This window comes from Nelumbo nucifera, chromosome 2 (assembly GCF_055504915.1).
Source record: "Nelumbo nucifera cultivar China Antique chromosome 2, China Antique-T2T, whole genome shotgun sequence".
NCBI lineage: Eukaryota > Viridiplantae > Streptophyta > Magnoliopsida > Proteales > Nelumbonaceae > Nelumbo > Nelumbo nucifera.
The window spans coordinates 55,809,757-55,829,490 of record NC_142650.1 but is presented as its reverse complement, the minus strand read 5'-3'; the positions used below and the strand labels follow the sequence as shown (position 1 = coordinate 55,829,490).

Genomic DNA, 19,734 nt, shown 5'->3' with positions numbered 1-19,734 from the left:
GCGCGAGGTGGTTATAAAAGGCTCCCTACCCCCCAAGAAGGATGTATGCTAACTTTGCGCTATCTGGCTTATCTTGCCTTTGAAAGATTCTAACTTGAGCTTCGGAGCCCTTACGCCGGGTTCTCCCCGGAGCTTATTCACCCCCTCCGTTCCGTTTCAGGTCCCCTGCCACTCATTTCAGAGGCAAGATCGTTGACAGCTAAGACCGGCCGGATTGTGCATCATCACTTTAGATAGCTGAGGTCGGTGGTTGAGAAATCGAAGCTGCATGCTCTCCAAAAGTTCTCCATTGAAAAGGGGAGAAAGTGACTTTAATGGAGGTCACACTCGGAGCAAAAGTTAAAATCTCTGCAAAACATATGTAGGAAAGATCTGTATGGGAAAGTAATGGCAGACAAGAGAATGAATGCACATGGAGTCTTTCAGCATGTTCATAACTTTTAGCCTGACTCTAAATATGAAATCAAATGGTTAGAAAACGAAATACTATGGATCACTTTTATGGAGAAAGATTTGAGATTATTCCTGGAACAAAAGCCATGGCTAGTAAATGGGTACCCGCTATTACTAAACAAATGGGTACCAAATGTCTCGATAGATAAACTTGTCTTTGATGAGCTCTTAATTATAGTGAGAATCCTGAATGTACTTGTAGACAAGCGGTGCTGGGAATGGGAAGCAAAACTGGTAAAGATAGCTGGCGAAGCAGTTAAAAAAAGATGCTTGGAAGGGGAAGAGGAGGAAGAATTAGAAGAAGAGGAACCACAGTGGGGTCATTTCTTCAGAATCAGAGTCAAAATTAAGGTGATCAAACCACTGGCGATGGGAAACTACGATGTAAACGAAGAGGGAGAGAAAGTTTGGTACAATTTTCAGTATGAAGGATTGCCGTTATTCTGCTTTAGATGTGGCCTTATAGGCCATGAGGAGATAAACTACGAAAAAGTCTCAAATGCGCAGGCAATGGAGGAGATTACAAAGAGGTTGGATGCTCAAACCTTTGAAGCTGAAGAAGGAAAAATGAGATATGGGATGACTCTAAGAGAAATACTAGAAAAAGAAGACTTTAAATTCAAAAACTCTCAAAGGACGGATATTGAAGCAACGAGAGAGAAAGGCCCAATTTGAAGCGAGAATAGGTTTAGAAGGACAACAGAGGAGAGGAGTATGAATCAACTGGGTGGTCAGGAAGGTATGGAGATGCTAAAGTTAGTTGAAATTAGAGGTGCAGGAATGGGATCTCTGACACATATCAAGGACCGAAACAAAAGCTTTAAAGGCATTGACTCATGCAGAAGGGGATTGTTTCAAGAGGCGCCAAACCTTAGTTCTGGATTAAGGAGTCTTTTCCTGTCTGAGGGGACAGTTCGACTGATTATTTTGCCGGAGAAGTCATGCCAGCTAACTGAGTTTGAGGAAGAAGACAACACGGTCAAGGAAGTGACGGTTACAGGTGGGGGAGCTCGAGGTTAGAGGTAATGATGCCAACGTCAAATCAGATGGAGAGTTTCTGGAGGCAGAATTAGGCTAAGTGAACAGGTTTTGACAAGGTGGCAGTAGGAGAAGTAGGAGGGGTGATAGGTGCATGGTTGGGTGACCAAATTCAAGTGACGTGTTATGACAAAAAGAGCCTGAAAGGGAAAGACCCCATGGTGAAGGCTTGTCTGCAACAAAAGAGAGAAGAATGAAGGGGTAGTTATTATAGAAGTGGAAACAGAGAGTGGGACCTAGCCGAACATGAATCGGGGATGGGCAAAAAGAGAGATACCCGAGAAGATATCAGAACTGAGTCGAATCTGGAATGGTTGATGGAAAAAGAAAACTCACCTGGAGAGGGCATTGATTTTGAAGACTTCCTGTTAGAAAATGAAGATATTGATGGGGGTGCAGTCGAAGGAATCGAAGGGTGAGTTGCTAGCTACGGATATGGAATTGGAATCTTCTGAGACAGGAACTGTAAACTGCTTGGGTAGTCATAGATCAGATGAGGTATGTGCCTACTATTGTCTCTATTATTTCTATGCATTCGAATGCTATGCTTTCTAATCTAGATGAATGTGTTTTTATCTCTGACCTTTTAACAACAAATGCAAATATTTTGAGAAAGGAATTGATAAAAAACTACTACAGATGTGGAAAAAAAGAAAGAGGAAAAAGGGATTAGATGAAAAAGGAGTCTCAAGAAGGGAGGCTAGTTTATGAAGTTATTTACCAAAACCAGGAAAAATAAGGAAAATGGAAAAATCAACAAAAATATAGGGAAGGGAGGGTATTGGGACTTGAGGGAGGGAACTCTAGAAGTACCTTAGATTCTATAGCACAGTTCAACTTAAAAATAAGTGGGCTTTGCGACCTGTCCCACAATAGGTCTCGGGTAGAAAATGAGAATATTGAGCTGGAATTGTTAGGGAGTGGGCTCTACGTTGACAATTTGAACTTTAAAAGAAACCCAAAATAAAGAAAGAGCTGACTGCGTATTCTTAATAGAAACAAAGAATTCATTATTACAAGTTAGAAAAAACTGAAATTTCTCAAAGATTGGCAATGTTGGGGGGTGGATGCTAGGGGTTTAAGTGGTGGTTTAGCTTTGTTTTGGAAAGAGGATGTGACTAAGGTACTTTATGCAAATGAATATTTTATACATGTGTGTTTTGAAACCCATAGAAATGATGTGTGGCACTACACTTTTATTTATGGTGAGCCGAAGAGAGCCAAGAGGAATTTTTTTATGCAGAAATGGGAGAGTGGCAAAAACTAATTCAAGGTCCTTGGATGTGTGTAGATCTCAATATGATTTTCTTCAATTCTGAAAAAGGAGGGAGAAATTGTAGTGACAGTAAATTACATAAGTATAGAGATCTTTTGGATGTGTGTGGGCTCCAAGAAATTCCTAGTAGTGGGCCTTTATTTACCTGGACAAACAAAAGGGAAGGGGGCAGGCTTATTCGGGCTAAACTTGACAGGGCTCTGGGTAATAACCAATGGGTGAGCTGTTTTGCAAATGCTTAGGTAAGGACCTTGGTCACTCTAGGACCAGACCATCTTCCAGTGATTGTAGACATTGAAGTCAAGAGGAGAAAATGTAAAAGACCCTTTCGCTTTGAAGAAATGTGGACACTGACCATGAAGATTTCATTAGGATTCTGGAGAAAGTCTGGAGACCTGTGCAGAAAGGCTCCCACCATATTAAACTTGGGGCAAAATGCAGAAATTTGGCTCAAAATCGTAAAATTTGGAATAAAGAGGTGTTTGGAAACATCCAAAAGAGAATAGTTGAATTAAAAAAAAAAAAAACCTCATTACAAGAAGAATCAAGAAAGCGGGATCCTGAATATAATGCAAGGAAAGTTAAAGAGGTTGAAGCAAAATTAAATGTATGGCTCAAAAGAGAAGAGATGATGTGGTTGTAAAGGTCAAGAGTGAATTGGCTCCAACATGGGGACAAAAATACTATGTTTTTCCACTCTATTACAAAGGGGAGGAGAGCTAGAAATAGAATCAGCTATTTGAAAAACAATAGAGGAGAATGGATTGATGAAGGGAGGAAATATCCATAGAATTAGAAAATCACTTCAGTGCAGTTTATCAATCCTCTGGGTTTAGAAACCAAGATGATATGCTTTCTAGTGTGGAACCAATGCTAGATGAGGTGGATAGAGAAAATTTGGAGAAAGAAGTAACTTAAGAGGAAATTAAGATTTCTATGTTTCAAATGGATCCAAGGAACGCCCTTGGCTCAGATGGTTACCCAAATTTTTTGTGGGTACTGATGTGACTAGGGTAGTAAAACACTTTTTCTCAACAGAGAAACTGCTTAGAGAATTTAATGAAACTTACATTGCATTAGTCCAAAAAATCAAAAATCCGGAATCAGCAGGCCATTATTGGCCAATAAGTTTGTGCAATATTGTTTATAAGATAATTGTAAAGGTTCTTGAGAATAGAGTGATGGTGCGCGATCTAAATACTCCTAGATGGAAGACGATCCGAACTCCAATTGTGCGGCGAGCTGGACCAATCTGCAAAATAGTGGATTAGAGAACCCGGGGTAGATAACCCGGCGAGGTCGCTCCGATTCTTAAGTCAGTATTATACTATGGATGCGAGCTGAATACTTGAGTGCTTGAATGCTAGTGAGTAAAATAATCTCGCGTACCTTTGCCTTGGGGTTTTATGTCCTTGTATAATGGAGTAGTCGTGGGCCTTACGAAAGCACTCTGGGATCTCCGGGCTGTGCGGATAAGATCTGTTCCGTTTTTGAAGGGGAGCAATGTGTTGATAAGGTTTATCATCTACCTCCGATTCAGGCAAAGCTATGATGAGGCTCGTCGTGATCCAAGAAATTCGGGGTCCGTTGGGGAGGCCTTTCGAGTAGATTATGTGGCATTTTGGTTCTTTAGCTCCAAACTGGTACTTCGGTTCTTTAGTCCCGAACTGGATTAGGTGTCGAGGTGTATCTACGTCGAGGTGGTTTTTTGGGCCGAGGTGGCTGAACATCCGAGCTCAGAATGTTGCGTGTCCCCTTCTTACTAGGTCGTGCCGAATCACCCTTCATCAATTGCCCCCCCACTCCCCGTGCCAGGGGTCCCGACCCGGTGCGGGGAGTTCATGACGAGTCTAGGTGGGTTTGGCACAAAGTCTAGGCGACTTGAAGGGCGAACCGCTGGTCGAACCTGTTCAATCATCTGGCTTAACCACGAAATGACCCAGATCGTGTCTCGACCACGCGCGGACGTCACACTGTTTATAAATTCTGCGGACGCCAAAGGGCGCGCTCAACCGGTTTTGTCCTCGGGTTGCGTGCAGCCGGTTTTCATGGGAGCTGTCGGATCGTACAGATCTCAACCGTTGATTTCCGAATGTGGTGGACTATAAATAGGGGGACGAAGGGCCCATTACCTTCGCCATAAGTCGTGTAACTGAGCTCTCCTGAGATCGCATCGGAGTCCTTCAGCTCGCCATTCTTTCCCTTGTGCCTGAGGTCGTTATCGTCTTCTTTGGTGAGTTCGTCTTCTTTCACTAGTTGTTCCCTTTTCCTTTTCCTGTCCAATATGTCTTGTGCTAGCATAGATAGGTTACTTAGTGACTCTAGCGAGCTTGGGGGTGCCGAGGTGCGGTCCTCGACTCCCGTCGGTGAGGCCAGCTCTTCGCTAGAGAGCTCCTCTTTAAACCTTTTAGGAGAAATGTCTTTACCTGACGTCGGGCCATCTCGGCTTGGGGAACCCAAACCTCAGGTAGAGCGGCCGGACTCCGGAGAGGGGGTCTTGTCTTCTACTCGAGGTCAGAATCCAAACAACTTCGGCCCTTCCACGATGACCTCGGACAGGTTGCTTTCCTTGATAGCTCGTTACCGTGTCCCCGACACCCTTGTTTTCAGCATTCCTTTGGGTCAGTACCCTTGGGTTCACGATCATAACGAACTTGCGGTTTTTGAGGAGCAGCTCGTAGCTGGGCTGCGCTTCCCGCTCCACCCCTTCATCGTATAAATCATTAAGTTCTTTAACGTCACCATTGACCATCTACACCCGAAGTCCATTCGTACCATTGTTGGTATGATCTCACTTTTCCACGAGTATAACCGACCTCTTACTTTAGACATCTTTAGCTCGATTTGTTCCATTAAAAAGATCTCTTCTTTCCTGCATGGGGACACCCGACAGAGCTACTATATCTCACCTCACTCTGGGTTCAAGGTCCTGTTCGATAACCCGAACAAGGTATCGGCCTGGAAGAGGAGGTACTTCTTTGTTCGGAATCCTGAAGGATGGCCATTCCCGACTCACTGGCGAGTGGCCATTAAGGACCCCGCGGTGAGGTTGGATGCAGAGATAGGGCGGTCATCCACTCTTGGAGGGACCTCGGCCTTGAGATGAAAGATTTCCTGGCCGAGGAGAAGCTTGTACGAGCTGGGCTGAGTCCTCCTGGTAGGCCTCCACCTCGGCACACACATTACTTCTCCTTTTTCCTTTTCGCACTTACTTCAGTTCGCAACTAACTCTTTTTCTTCTCTCTTGCAGAAGCTATGACGGGTGTTGACGCCGCTAACCTTTTAAGGAGTGTTCAGAAGGGGAAGAAGAGAGGCTTCGAAGAGGTCCCATCGAGAGGAGGCCTCCTCTTCGATTCCTGTCGATCTCGAGGTCGTGGCACCAGAGGCACCCTCTACTGAGCTCCCAGGGGAGGAGGTCCGTCCCCAGCCCCTGGTTGTTGACTTGGACGAGGATCAGGATGAGGGGACCCCGCCTCGCGAGCCCGAAGGTACTTCGGTGCCCGAGCCTCAACCCCCTTCAGCAAAGGAGAGCATAATGACTCCGAGGTTTGAGCTCCTTAAGAGCAAGGATGCCGTGTTTCCTGCGGAGGTAGCAGAGTGGGCTAACATGCCAACAAGTCAGCTCGAAGGGAGGGCAACCTCCTACTGTATGGTGGTAAGTAACCTGCCCCTTCACTTACTTTCAAGAAAGAGATCATGCCATCAAGGAGTTCAAGGAGTCCCCTGAGTTTCACGACCTCCAGGTCGAGTATGGCTCTAGCTCGTACCGGTCGGGCTTCAAGCTCTGCAAGTGGTTGATGCGGTAGAAGTTTCCCCAGCTCGACTTCGGACCTATCTCCATGTCCGCCATTACTTCTGAGATGGCGAAGGAAGTTGACGAGGAACCTGACTCCTCCGAGGGAGAAAGCGATGACGAACTTCTCGAGGCGAGACCGTCAAGGGAGGCAGGCCGGGATGCTGTGGAGGACCACATGGAGACCGACCTACCTACTGGAGGTGATTTTGGCAGATCTGATGTTTAAACATGCCTCTTTTCTTGGACCCCCGCCCCCATTAGTGTATGTCCCGGGCCTCCGAGCTCGGTTATAGTAACCATGTATTCGAAACCTTTTTGTTAATGAAATATAGTGATTCAAAAAATCTTGTGCAAAAATCTTTCTAAGTAAAAAAATTTCCTAAGTGTTGGTTATCCCGAAGTGCCAGACTAGCCAACTAGACTCTAGGTGGGATTAACCTTATGTTGTTGTACGCCGAGATGGATAGACACTGTAGGGTATATACCCAACCTGTCTATGCACGGGCTACTTAGAGGCGATTGGTTATTCTGAAGTGCCAGACTGGCGAGCTGGACTCCAGGTGGAATTAACCTTATGTTGTACGCCAAGGTGGATAGACACTGTAGGGTATATACCCGACCTGTCTATGCACGGGCTACTTAGAGACGATTGAGGATCGTTGCGCCTATGTCGAGGAGGCGATTAGGACTTGTTTGCCCATGCCAAAGAGGCGACTAGGACTCGTCTGCCTATGCCGAAGAGGCGACTAGGACTTATCTGCCTATGCCGAAGAGGCAACTAGGACTTATCGTAGTGCCGAGGTCTTTTCTTTTAGCTCGGCATCGTAGCCCTTAGGCTTTTTGGAGTGACTCACGGTTCTCTCTTCAGTCGGTCGTCTTTTTTGGTCAGTTCAGTGGTCGCATAGACTTAGACAAATTTTGCCTTGGAGTCGCGGGCTCATAAGTAGTACCTTCTTAGGTTATCAATATTCCATGCTTGAGGTACCTGCTTCCCTTCCAAAGTCTCGAGCTCGTATGTACCCTCCTCGAATACTTGCTTTACATGGTATGGACCTTCCCAATTTGGTCCGAGCTTACTTACGCCGGGTTCAGGTACCATAACTTTCTGAAGAACCAAGTCGCCGACATGGAATTGTCGCTTTCTGACCTAGGCGTTATAGTACCGAGCTACTCTTTGCTGGTAGGTTGCGGTCCGAATGTAAACTAGGTCTCGCACCTCCTTTACCAGGTCCAGGTTGGTATGGAGCTTGTCATCGTTTGTTTCCTCATCATAAGCCTCCAATTGTAACGTGGTACCTCGATCTCTGTCGGGATCACCGCCTCTGTGCCATACGTGAGGTTGAAGGCGGTTTCACCCATCACAGTCTTGATAGTAGTTCGGTAGGCCCAAAGGACACTAGGCAGTTCGTCTACCCACAATCCCTTGGCTTTAGTTAAGCGAGCCTGCAATCCGTGAAGTATTGCCCTGTTAGTTACTTCTGCTTGTCCGTTCGCTTGGGGGTGTGCCACCGAGGTAAAGATTTGCTGAATTCCTATCTCAGCACACCAGTTTTGAAACTTAACATCTTCGAACTGCTTCCCATTGTCGGATATCAGCACCTGGGGTAGTCCAAAGCGGCTTACTATGCTTTTCCAGAAGAAATTCTGTATGTTATGAGCTGTGATCGTTACCATGGGTTCGGCTTCCACCCACTTCGTAAAATAATCTACTGCTACAACCAAGAACCTCCTCTGCCCTGTTGCTAGTGCGAAAGGACCAAGGATGTCGATTCCCCACTGCGCAAAGGGCCACGGGCTGGTGAGGTATTTCAAATCAGCAGCAGGTCGGTGGTGGATGTTGGCATGCCTCTTGACACTTGTCACACTTTTTGACGAGCTCGAGTGCATCCGCCTTCATTGTGGGCCAATAATAGCCTTCCCTTAACACTTTATGTGTGAGGGCTCTGCCACCCAAGTGTCCACCGCACAAGCCTTCATGGGTGTCGCGAAGTACATGCTCAGCTTCTGAGGGTTGCAAGCAGTGTAGGTAAGGGAGCGTGAAAGATCTTCTGTACAACTGTCCATCTATGAGGACGTACTTGGCTGACTGACACTCTACCCTCCGAGACACATTGCGTTTTGCAGGTAGGGTCCCGTGGAGCAGATAACTCGCGAGTGGGTCGATCCAGCTCAGTTCCGCTTGTGACACGGGAGCAACCTCTTCTGCCCCCCCGAGTGGGTCGCATAGTGTTGTTGCTCGTGCTATCTAGACGTGACAAGGCGTCGGCCTCAGCGTTCTCGGACCTTGGAATTTGTCTGATAAAGTAGGAGACGAAGCTGCGCATGATCTCTCTGACTTTGGCCAAGTAAGCTGCCATAGTGGGGTCACGAGCTTCATACTCACCAGTGACTTGGTTGACCACTAGTTGTGAGTCGCTGCATATGATGAGGTGCTTTGCTTTCATTTCCCTTGCTAAGGTTAACCCGGCGATGAGTGCTTCATATTCTACCTCGTAGTTTGACGCCTCGAATCCAAACCGGAGAGCATACTCTAACTTCACCTCGTTTGGGCCGTACATTATCAGTCCTGCACCGCTCCTCTGCTGGTTGGACGAGCTGTCGACGTGGAGGATCTAGGGCTCCTCATTCCAGGTCGGTTCCATTCTGACTGGGGCTGGCGCCGCACTAGTTGATGCTTCCGTCGTGTGGGCGAGCTCCGTCAACTCGAGGGTCGCTACGCCGAACGTGCACTTTGCTACAAAATCCACCAACACCTGAGCTTTGTTAGGAACCTGCCTAACTCAGGGCTCTTCGAGAGGCCAACCTCCTGAATTCTTGGAAGGAGAGAGAGAGAGAGTTTAATGCTAAAAGAGTCCTCCCCTATACCTTTTCTTCTCTACTACTTATAGTGTTACAATCTTGACTGTTACAGCTGTTACAAGTGGATGGCAGTTGTTACAAGTGGCTGGTTAGTTGAGTTGATGTGGCCTCTTGTAAAGCTGACTAACTGCCTTCTGTTGGTCTGTTCCAACAGTCTTGACAATCCAATTGGATGGCAGTTGTTACAAGAGGCTGGTTAGTTGAGCTGATGTGGCCTCCTCTTGTAAAACTAACTAACTGTCTTCTGTCGGTCTGTTCCAACAGTCTTGACAATCCAATTGGATGGCGGTTGTTACAAGTGGATGGCAGCTATTACAAGTGGTTGGTTAGTTGAGCTGATGTGGCCTCCTCTTGTAAAACTGACTAACTGCCTTCTGTTGGTCTGTTCCAACAGTCTTGACAACCCCCCTTCCTTTAGAGCGACCTTGCCCTCAAGGTCTAATGTAGGAAATTTGATTGCAGATCTAAGTAGGAAAATTTGAGTCCATGTGCATGAATATGGGCTGATTTGGGTCTCCTCTTTGCTTTGTCAGTGTTGCAAGATTGATGGGCCTTGGGCCCTTGCATGTCTGCCCTTGTAGATGGACTGTAGAGTTTCCTAATGTGAAGTCCATGGTGAGACGGGCCTAGTCATAGACCACGGGTCCTAGCTGCCTTAACCATTGAATGCCTAGCACCACGTCTGCTCCACTGAGATGGAGAGGATATAGGTCCACTGCAAACTGATGACCCTGAATCTTTAGTGGTAGGCCCATGCAAATGCTATTGCAAGATAGGCTGTTACCGTTGGTCACATGAACTGTAAAGGTCGTTGTTGGTTGCATCGGAAGTCCCATTTTATCCACCAAGACTTGAGTTATGAAGTTAAGGGAGCTGCCACTGTCTATGAGGATTGACACTTGGCGTCCTAGAATCAGCCCTGCAACTCTCATTGTTTGAGGGGACGCAAGTCTCGTAAGGGCTTGTAAGGATATTTCAGGCGTGCCATTGGATTGTATTTCCCACCCTGGGTTAGATTCTCCACAACCGGTGATGCAGCGATGGCCCGACTCAAATTTCTCTTCGCAGTTGTAACAGAGACCTTTATCTTTGCGGGCTTGCATCTCTGCCCAGGTCAGCCGTTTGAAAGGAACCAGTGGGCCTGGGCCCAGTACTCCTTCCTCCTTGTCTGGTGTTGTCGTCCTTTCTTGCTCCCTTCTTGCTTCTGGACCCCATGGTCGCTGCACCTTTCTTGCTCAATTGAACTTGTCCTCGTACAATCTTGCTAGTGCTGCCGCATTGATGACCGAAGTGGGCTGCATCGCTTTCACTTCCAGTCGCAGTTCTTCTTTTAGGCCGCCGACGAAGTTTCCCACCAATGCCTTCTCCGTCCACCCTTGGACTCTCACGGCTAGCCTTTCGAACTCCATTTGGTATTCTTTTACTGATCCTACCTGCCGCAGCTTTGCCAAATTTTCATCAAGATCTTCGAACCCAGATGACCCAAAACGGACAGTCATGGCATCGGTGAAGTCTGCCCAGGTTTGGCGAGGGTGCCCCCTTCGGTACCATTGAAACCAAAGGATGGCTTCCCCTTCAAGATGTGCAGAAGCTAGAGCTACCCTATCTTGCCCCGGTGTTTCATGGTAATCGAAATACCTTTATGCTCTGAGAATCCAGAGAGTTGGGTCGCCGCCTGAGAAGATGGGGAAGTCGATTTTGGCCATTCTTTTTGCCGCCCCTATTCTGTGGCTGTTTTCATTGTTGCGCTCTTCTTGGCTTCCTCTGTCAATGTTCGTTGCCCCCTGCTCTAGTCGAAGGAGGAGAGTAGTGAAGCTTTCCTTCATTTCCTTGAGATCTGAAGACATTCGATGGATCTCGACTTCCATCTGATCCACTCGGGTGTCTACTGATGTGTTTCTTGTGTTGGTCATGCTAGCTCTGATACCAAATTGTTAGGAACCTGCCTAACTCAGGTCTCTTCGAGGGGCCAACCTCCTGAATACTTGGAAGGAGAGAGAGAGATAGAGAGAGAGAGAGAGAGGGAGAGAGTTTAATGCTGAAAGAGTCCTCCCCTATTCCTTTTCTGCTCTACTACTTATAGTGTTACAATCTTGACTGTTACAGTTGTTACAAGTGGATGGTAGTTGTTACAAGTGGCTGGTTAGTTGAGCTGATGTGGCCTCCTCTTGTACAACTGACTAACTGCCTTCTATTGGTCTATTCCAACAGTCTTGACAATCCAATTGGATGGTAGTTGTTACAAGTGGCTGGTTAGTTGAGCTGATGTGGCCTCCTCTTGTAAAACTGACTAACTACCTTCTGTTGGTCTGTTCCAACAGTCTTGACAATCCAATTGGATGGCAGTTGTTACAAGTGGATGGCAGTTATTACAAGTGGCTGGTTAGTTGAGCTGATGTGGCCTCCTCTTGTAAAACTGACTAACTGCCTTCTGTTGGTCTGTTCCAACAGTCTTGACAAGCTTTGACTGCTGGTCGAGACTCATACTGGATATCGTATTCGCTCAGCTCGATGGACCACTCTTTTAATCTTTCAGACACTTCGGGCTTGAGTAGAATCTGTCTCAGGGGTTTGTTGGTGAGAACAACGATAGTATGGTCCTAGAAGTACGGGCGAAGTTTTCGGGCTGCTATGATCAGTGCGTATGCTATTTTCTCGATCTCCAGATATCTAGTTTTTGCATTTTGCAAAATTTTGCTTACATAGTAGATGGGTCATTGAACTCGATCTACTTCTTTGATCAGTATCGAACTAACCACTTCATCGCTCGCAAAGGTATAGTTTTAACACGTCCCCTTCTTAGGGTCGAGTTAAAACTGGGGCGGTACCTAAGTAATATTTTAGCTCGTCAAAAGCGAGCTGGCGTTCTTCAGTCCACTCGAAGTCCTTGCTCTTTTTTATAGCTTTAAAAAAGGGTAGGCACCGGTCTGCCGATTTAGACATGAAGTGGCTCAGGGCGGCTATCCGGCCAGTCAGCCTCTGGACCTCTTTTATATTCCGGGGTGGTCTCATATCTAGAATCGCTTTTATTTTGTCTGGGTTGGCCTCGATGCCGCGTCGGTTGATTATATAGCCTAGAAATTTACCCGAAGTGACTCCGAAGATGCATTTATTCGGATTTAACTTCATGTTATATCTTCGTAAAATTTGAAAAACATTTTTTAAATCATCCAACAAAGAATTTGAAAACTGGGTCTTCACGACCATGTCATCAACATAACATTCTACTTTATTGCCGATTAACGGCTCAAAAATCTTATTTACAAGGTGCTGGAATGTTGCCCTAGCATTTTTCAATCCGAAGGGCATGAACTTGTAACAATATAACCCGAGCTCAGTTATGAAAGCAGTCTTGTCTTCGTCAGCGGGATCCATCCTAATCTGGTTGTAACTGGAATAGGTGTCCGGGAAACTCAGCAACTCATGCCCTGAGGTTAAGTCCACTAGGCGATCGATCTTGGGCAGCAGGAAGCAATCTTTCGGGCAGGCTCTGTTTAGGTTGGTGTAGTCGACGCACATGCGCCATTTGCCATTGTCTTTTTTCACCAGAACCGGGTTAGCCACCCAGCTCGGGTAATGGACTTCCCTGATAAAGTCCGTTGCTAGGAGCTTCCCAACCTCTTCATCGACTACCCTCCAACGTTCCGGGGCAAGGTTGCGTTTCTTTTGCCTTACTGGCCTGACTAAAGGGTCGGTATTAAGTTTGTGAGTTGTAATTTTTGGATCAATCCCGGGAATCTCTGCCGTGGACCAAGCAAAAACATCTAAATTTTTAAGTAAGAAACTTACTAGTTGGGTTCGAAGTGGTTCGTTGATAGAGGCACCGATCTAAAGAGTTTTGGCTAGTTCAACGATAGAGACTGGTATGTGGACCGTCTCTTCTTTCGGGGCAGCTCGTTCGTCGGTATACTCCACTGGTTGCTCGAGCTCGACATCCTCTGCCAGCTTTGCTTTTCCTTTCAAGGCAGCCACGTAGCACTTGAGGGATTCGAGCTGGTCACCTCGCACAACTCCCACTCTGTAATCAGTTGGGAATTTCATCGCTAAGTAGTAAGTGGATACTATCGCACGTAAAACAGTAAAACATGCGTGATAGGCCGACCTACTATTGCGTTGTAGGGGGAGGGAGTCGTGACTACCAGGAACGTGTGCTTGAATCGCATAATGTTTGGCCACGTGCCAGCTTCCGCGGGTACTGTGATTCGACCAAGAGGTCTGACCTCCTCGCCGCGGAACCCTATTAAAGGCGTATCTACCGGTTTCTGGTCGCTTTGCTGTAACTGTAATTTGTCAAAGGTCTCTTTGAAGAGTATGTCTGTTGACCTACCTGAGTCCACCAAGATGTGTTTTACCTCGAAGTTGTTAATCTTTAGCTTCACCACTAAAGCATCATTTGAGGGTACTGGATCCCACGCGCATCGTCCTCAGTGAAGTAGATCGATTCTTCGAGCCAAGGTCGCTTTGGCGGGTTTTCACCTTTGTTCTCCAATTCGCGGACTGAGGTCCTCCTAGCTGTCGACGTACATCCGGCGATGATGGACCCGCCGGTGATCATGTTAATCACCGCGCGGACTGGTCTTTCCTCTGGCAATTGTCGCGGTGGTTGCTCATTCTGCTTGCTGACCCTGGGGCCATTCCTCCTTTGGTCCTCCTGTCGGTCTGCTTGCCCCTCTCTTCTCGCGATATGTAATTCTTCAGGTACCTTTGGTGGATAAATTCCTCTATCTCGTCGCGGAAATTCCTGCAATTCTCCGTGTTGTGTCCATGATTTCGGTGGAAATGGCAGTAGACATTCGGGTTTCTTGTTGTCAGGTCTCCCCTTAACCTAGGAGGCCATTTGATGAATGAGGAATCCTTAGTAGCCATTAAGATCTCTCCTCGCTTAGCATTCAAAGGCGTATAGCTCGTTCTCTCCACAGGTGGGGTCCTGGAGCGCCGACTTGGCTTGTGGATGCGCGAGGGGGACTGACTTCTTGACTTGCTTCTTCCCCTGCTCGGGGACTTGCTTTTCTTTCTTTTCTGCCCACCATTGCTCGTTCCTTCATTCTCTCTTCCTCTTTTCGAGCGGTGGGTTGTCGAACTTTTGGTTGATCTCCTCCTCGATACCGATGAATTGATCTGCTAGCTTGAGGAATTCGGTGATATCTTTCGGTTTGTTAGCTACCACGTGCCACTTGAACTCTTTATGGGTGATTCCTTTCTTTGCCACAATGAGTCACACCGCTGGATCGAGGTCCGGTATCTGCAAGCAAGTATCATTGAAGCGCTTTATATAGCTTCTGATTGATTGTCCTTCCCTCTAAACCACATTTAGAAGGCTTTCTTGCGACTTCGGGCACTTCTTGCTGGTAATGAAGTGCGTAGTAAACAGATCGGAAAATTGGGACCAACTTTTGATGGAGCCAAGTTCGGACTACCCCCCTAAACGTAGTGGAGAAGGCCACACACATGCAGGACTCGTCAGCCCTAGCTAGGTGCATCTGAGACTGGAAGGAATCCACATGATCGTTGGGGTCAAACCACCTGTCATACTTGTATAACGGGGACACCTTGAAATTTTTCGGCATCGGAGTTGCCAAGAGCTCGGGAGACAGAGGAGATGACCGGCAAAGTAGTGGAGGCGCAGTTTTCGTAGCCACCGAGCTCACTTCTTCATTTTCTTTGGCTCACTTTGCTTGCTGGCCTGGCTTCGTTGGCGGACTATTTCTAGTCGAGCGCCGCTGCCGCTGCTTCTTCACCGGCTCGGCGTTGGTACTACTGATTTCGGTCTGGTCTAGTATTTCGGCATCACCACGAACATTATCGCGAGGTGGATCCTGGTTCCTTCTTGCTAGGTTCTCTCGGTTGTGGGGTTCGCACTAGCTATCGTGAGAGACAGAGGGGTCGTGCCTCGAGTTCGCACCTCGAACTCCGGGCAGGTTATTATCTCCTCGCGAGACATCATTTTCCTGTTGGGAGTGTCGAGGCGAATTGGCCCTATTGAGCTGACTATCCTCGGGCCGGTTTCTAAAATTTCCTTGCGAGGCTGGAGTAGTGTGCTGACCGTCTCTCCTCCCACGGGACGGAACCTGACTCCTGGGAGGAATCGGTACTTGCGAGGTCCCCTCACCCCGATGGGGGGATTGGTTGACATTTTGGCTGGTTCCAGGCTGATTCGGGTTTTGGCCCTGACACAACCCTGGGTGCTGGGGTGGAATCGGTTGCTGGTTCGGCTGTAGTGGTGGGAACTGCTACTACTGCATCTGGATCTATATCGTCCGGACGCACTGAACGAGGTCATGGAATTGGGAGTGCCTGATTCCAGGAGGGACCACAGATGGCTCGGAAAAAGTCGCACCCACTGGGGGAAGCGGAACACTCACTTGCATAGTGCCCTGTGGTACGGACAGTGACGGGACTCCTGACACTGTAAGAGGAATAGTAAACTGGCCAATGCATACCGTAGGACCTTGGGGGAAGGTTGATTGCTGATCTTGCCCCCCGGTGACCTTCATCTCGGTACTTTTTCCAGTGTTGCTGGAAGAGTCCATTGGGGAAAATTGAAAAAATAAAATTGTAACTAAAGTTGGGATGACCTTTCGATCGATTCCCACAAACGGCGCCAATTGATGGTGCGCAATCTAAATACTCATAGTTGGAAGACGATCCGAACTCCAATTGTGCGACGAGCTGGACCAATATGCAAAATAGTGGATCAGAGAACCCGGGGTAGATAACCTGGCGAGGTCGCTCCGATTCTTAAGTCAGTATTATACTGTGGATGCGAGCTGAATACTTTGAGTGCTTGAATGCTAGTGAGTAAAATAATCACATGTACCTTTGCCTTGGGGTTTTATGTCCTTATATAATGGAGTAGTCGTGGGCCTTACGAAAGCGCTCCGGGATCTCCGGGCTGTGTGGATCTGTTCCGTTTTTGAAGGGGAGCAATGTGTTGATAAGGTTTATCATCTACCTCCGATTCAGGCAGAGCTAGGATGAGTCTCATCGTGATTCGAGAAATTCGGGGTCCGTTGGGGAGGCCTTTCGAGTAGATTACGTGGCGTTTTGGCTCTTTAGCTCCGAACTGGTACTTTGGTTCTTTAGTCCTGAACTGGATTAGGTGTCGAGGTGTTTCTACGTCAAGGTGGTTTTTTGGGCCGAGGTGGCTGAACATCCGAGCTTAGAATGTTGCGGGCTGGGTTTGTTTGGCTGAGTTGTCACCCCTCGAGCAGATCGCGTCTACGTGTCCCCTTCTTACTAGGTCATGCCAAATCACCCTTCATCATAGAGTAAAGCCTTTACTAGGTTAACTGATTAGTGAAAATGATAGTGCTTTCACACCTGGCCGTTTTATCCAGGATAATATCCTAGTTGCCCATGAGGAAAACAAAAGGAAAAAGTCCATGAATGGCACTTAAACTCGATATGAGTAAAGCCTATGACAAGGTGGAGTGGACCTTCCTAGAAAAAGCTTTACAAAAATTGGGATTTGGTAGCAAATGGACCGAGTGGGTGATGTAGTGTGTCACAACTGTTTTCTATAAAGTTCTAGTCAATGGCTGTCCTAGTAAAAATTTTTGTCCTGAAAGGGGTCTGAGACAAAGGGCCCTCTATCCCCTTACGTCTTCTTGTTTTGCTTAGAGGTCCTATCTGTTAAAATCACAGATCTGGTGAAGACAAAAAAGATATCTGGCCTAACAATCACAAAAAATTGTCCAATTGTCTTTCATTTGGTTTTTTTTTTTTGCAGATGACAGTTACATCTTCACTAAAGCAGATCTTGGGGAGGGACAGACCTTATTTGATACTCTCAAACTTTATGGAGAGGCTTCTGGTTAGCAGGTAAACTTCTCTAAATCTGGTTTTTTATTTTTTATTTTTCAGTAAGAACTTACACCCTAAGATCCAAAAAATGATGGCCAGATTCCTTAAAATAAAAAAAAAAGGTTGAGACCCCATCAATTTATCTAGGATTCCCAACAAGTATAGGAAAATAAAAAAATGCCCTGTTCAAATTCCTGATTGAAAGAGTTGAGAAACTGCTATCTGGATGGCAAGGAGCTCTACTCTCTCAAGCTGGTAAAGAGGTTATGCTGAAGGTTGTGTGCTATTCCAAACTATACCATGACCTGTTTTCTGATCCCGAGGAGTGTGTGCAATGAAATAAAAAAGATTCAATTAAGATTCTGGTGGGGGAAGCAAAAAAAAAAAAAACCTCAGTGGGTTAACTAGAATGATTTAAGTAAAAACACATTGGATGGAGGTTTAGGCTTTAGGGATCCCTACAAGTTTAACTTGGCTCTCTTGGCAAAACAAACATGGAGGCTTTGTTTAAATGAGGAGAACCTCTGGGTTAAAATTATCAAAGGCAAATATTTAAGGGGTAGAAATTTTCTGAATTCAGCTCTACCTAAGAACGGGTCATGGGGCTAGCAAAGCCTTGTTGCTGCTAGGGAAGTTCTCCAACAAGGAGCTGTGTGGGCAGTTAATATGGGGAATCAGGTCAAAATATGGGAGGACCCATGGCTTCCCAATATTCCAAGTTTTAGAATAGTGGACCCCAAACCAAATAGCTCAAACCTCATTTGGGTCAAGGATCTTGTGGTGCAAGGGGAAAGAAGATGGTACTCAGTGCTTAACTGCTTATGGTAGAGAACTTTGGGGAGCCTTTTTCTTCCGATATTCAAAGAATAAACCTAGCTGAGGGACAATGGGAAGACAAGCTGAGATGGACACTTCACCTAAATGCTTAGTATACTATAAAATCCGGGTACTATGCAATATTTAACATAACAACACTAATCATGACTGGGCTACTAACAGGAACAATGGGTACAGGGTGGTGTTCAAGAAAACACATTGGATTGAAATCTGGAAAGCAAAAATAGATCCAAAGATTAAAGGTTTCATTTGGAAATGCTGCAAAAATTCTATAGCAACTAAAGAGAATCTCTACAAGAGAAGACTCGTTGTTGATGATAGGTGTCCCATTTGCCTACAGGAGACTGAGTCTCTAATGAATTGTCTGTTTTTCTGTAGCCATGCTCAAGCGGTGTGGTTTGGAAGCCATTTAAACCTAAGAATAAACCAGGGCCCACACTATATTAGCTTTTCTCACTGGTTTGTTTTTTTGGTTGGACTATTGTATGAAAGATAAAGAAAGAAAGATTGATCTTATAACTTTCTCTTTCCTCTTGTTGTGGATTATATGGAAAAACAGGAATAAAAAAATTTTTGAAAATTCTGATCCAGAGCCTAGAGATGCCCTTGCTGTAATTTACAGGATGTGGAGGGAGAGGCAGAAGATTTCCCAAGAAGAATGGCAGTTTTTTTTCAAGCCCCTAGAATGTCAGCAGCTGTATTTTGGAAAGTGCCCAAGCCAGGTGAATTTAAACTAAATGTGGATGGCAGTTTTTTTGTGGGTTGGTGTGATTGGTTTTGATGCAGTTCTAAGGGATAGTTCCAGGATTGTGATCTCAGCTGCTTTTGGGAAGATTTCTGGATAGTCCCCCATTTAGGCGGAGGTTATAGCAATCCTTAATGGAGTGATGCTCTTGGAAGGGATAGGAGACTCCTTGATCTCAGTGGAATCGGACTGCCTTAACATTGTTCAAGCGTTATCATCAAAGAACTCCAATGAAGCTTCAGATACTTTTGTTTTTGTGCAAAGATATTGAAGTAGCGACAACAAATTTTAATGTTGATTTTGTTTATGTAAACAAAAAATGTAATTCTGTAGCCCATCTACTGGCTAAGCGGGGACTAAAAGAGTCTAGAATTTATGCTAGTGGAATCTCTGATTGGATCAAGGACCTCGCCAATTGATCTTTACGGTGCTTCCTCTATCAATTAGATCCTTTATCCATAGAATATAGTATATAGGCATATCTATTTCTTCATATTTTTGGCTTCTATGAAGTCTCTTTGTTTGCTACAGCTGATAAAAATCGTTGCTTTGGACGATGCATATGTAGAAAGCCTCTTTTGTTTTTAGTATTTATTATCGGATTTTATCTTTCGTTCCTTCTTTCTATAGTGGAGATAGTCGCACGTAATGACAGATCACGGCCATATTATTAAAAGCTTGTGGTAAGAATGAGTTTCGTTCTAGTGCCCGGAAATAATATTCCAAAGCTTTCGTATGTTCTCCTTGTGGACAAGGCCTATGTTATAGAGTATATAACTTCGATCATAGGGATCAATTTCTAGTCGCGTAGCTTCATAATAATTCTGTAAAGCTTCTGCATAATTTCCTTCGGATTGAGCTGACATCCGTTACGGTCGTAGCAAGTCAAGACTTAATTAGACCCTAGCTTCTTAGTTTTTGTATTGT

The 19,734-nt window shown here is 46.0% G+C and overlaps 1 protein-coding gene across 2 annotated transcripts; it reads left to right on the top strand.

Annotated features, from left to right (window-relative positions):
* Positions 1-367: 367 nt before the first annotated feature.
* On the top strand, positions 368-19,421 carry LOC104586331 (uncharacterized). Of its 2 annotated transcripts, none has more exons than XM_088899448.1 (3): positions 368-1,989; positions 17,152-17,243; positions 18,622-19,421. In XM_088899448.1, the coding sequence occupies exons 1-3, from the start codon at positions 1,867-1,869 to the stop codon at positions 18,797-18,799; spliced, it is 393 nt and encodes a 130-aa protein (XP_088755574.1). In that variant the 5' UTR covers positions 368-1,866; the 3' UTR covers positions 18,800-19,421. The 2 variants fall into 2 exon arrangements, with proteins under 2 accessions (XP_088755574.1, XP_088755575.1); XM_088899449.1 differs by having other exon boundaries at positions 388-1,989; positions 18,685-19,419.
* Positions 19,422-19,734: the final 313 nt, after the last annotated feature.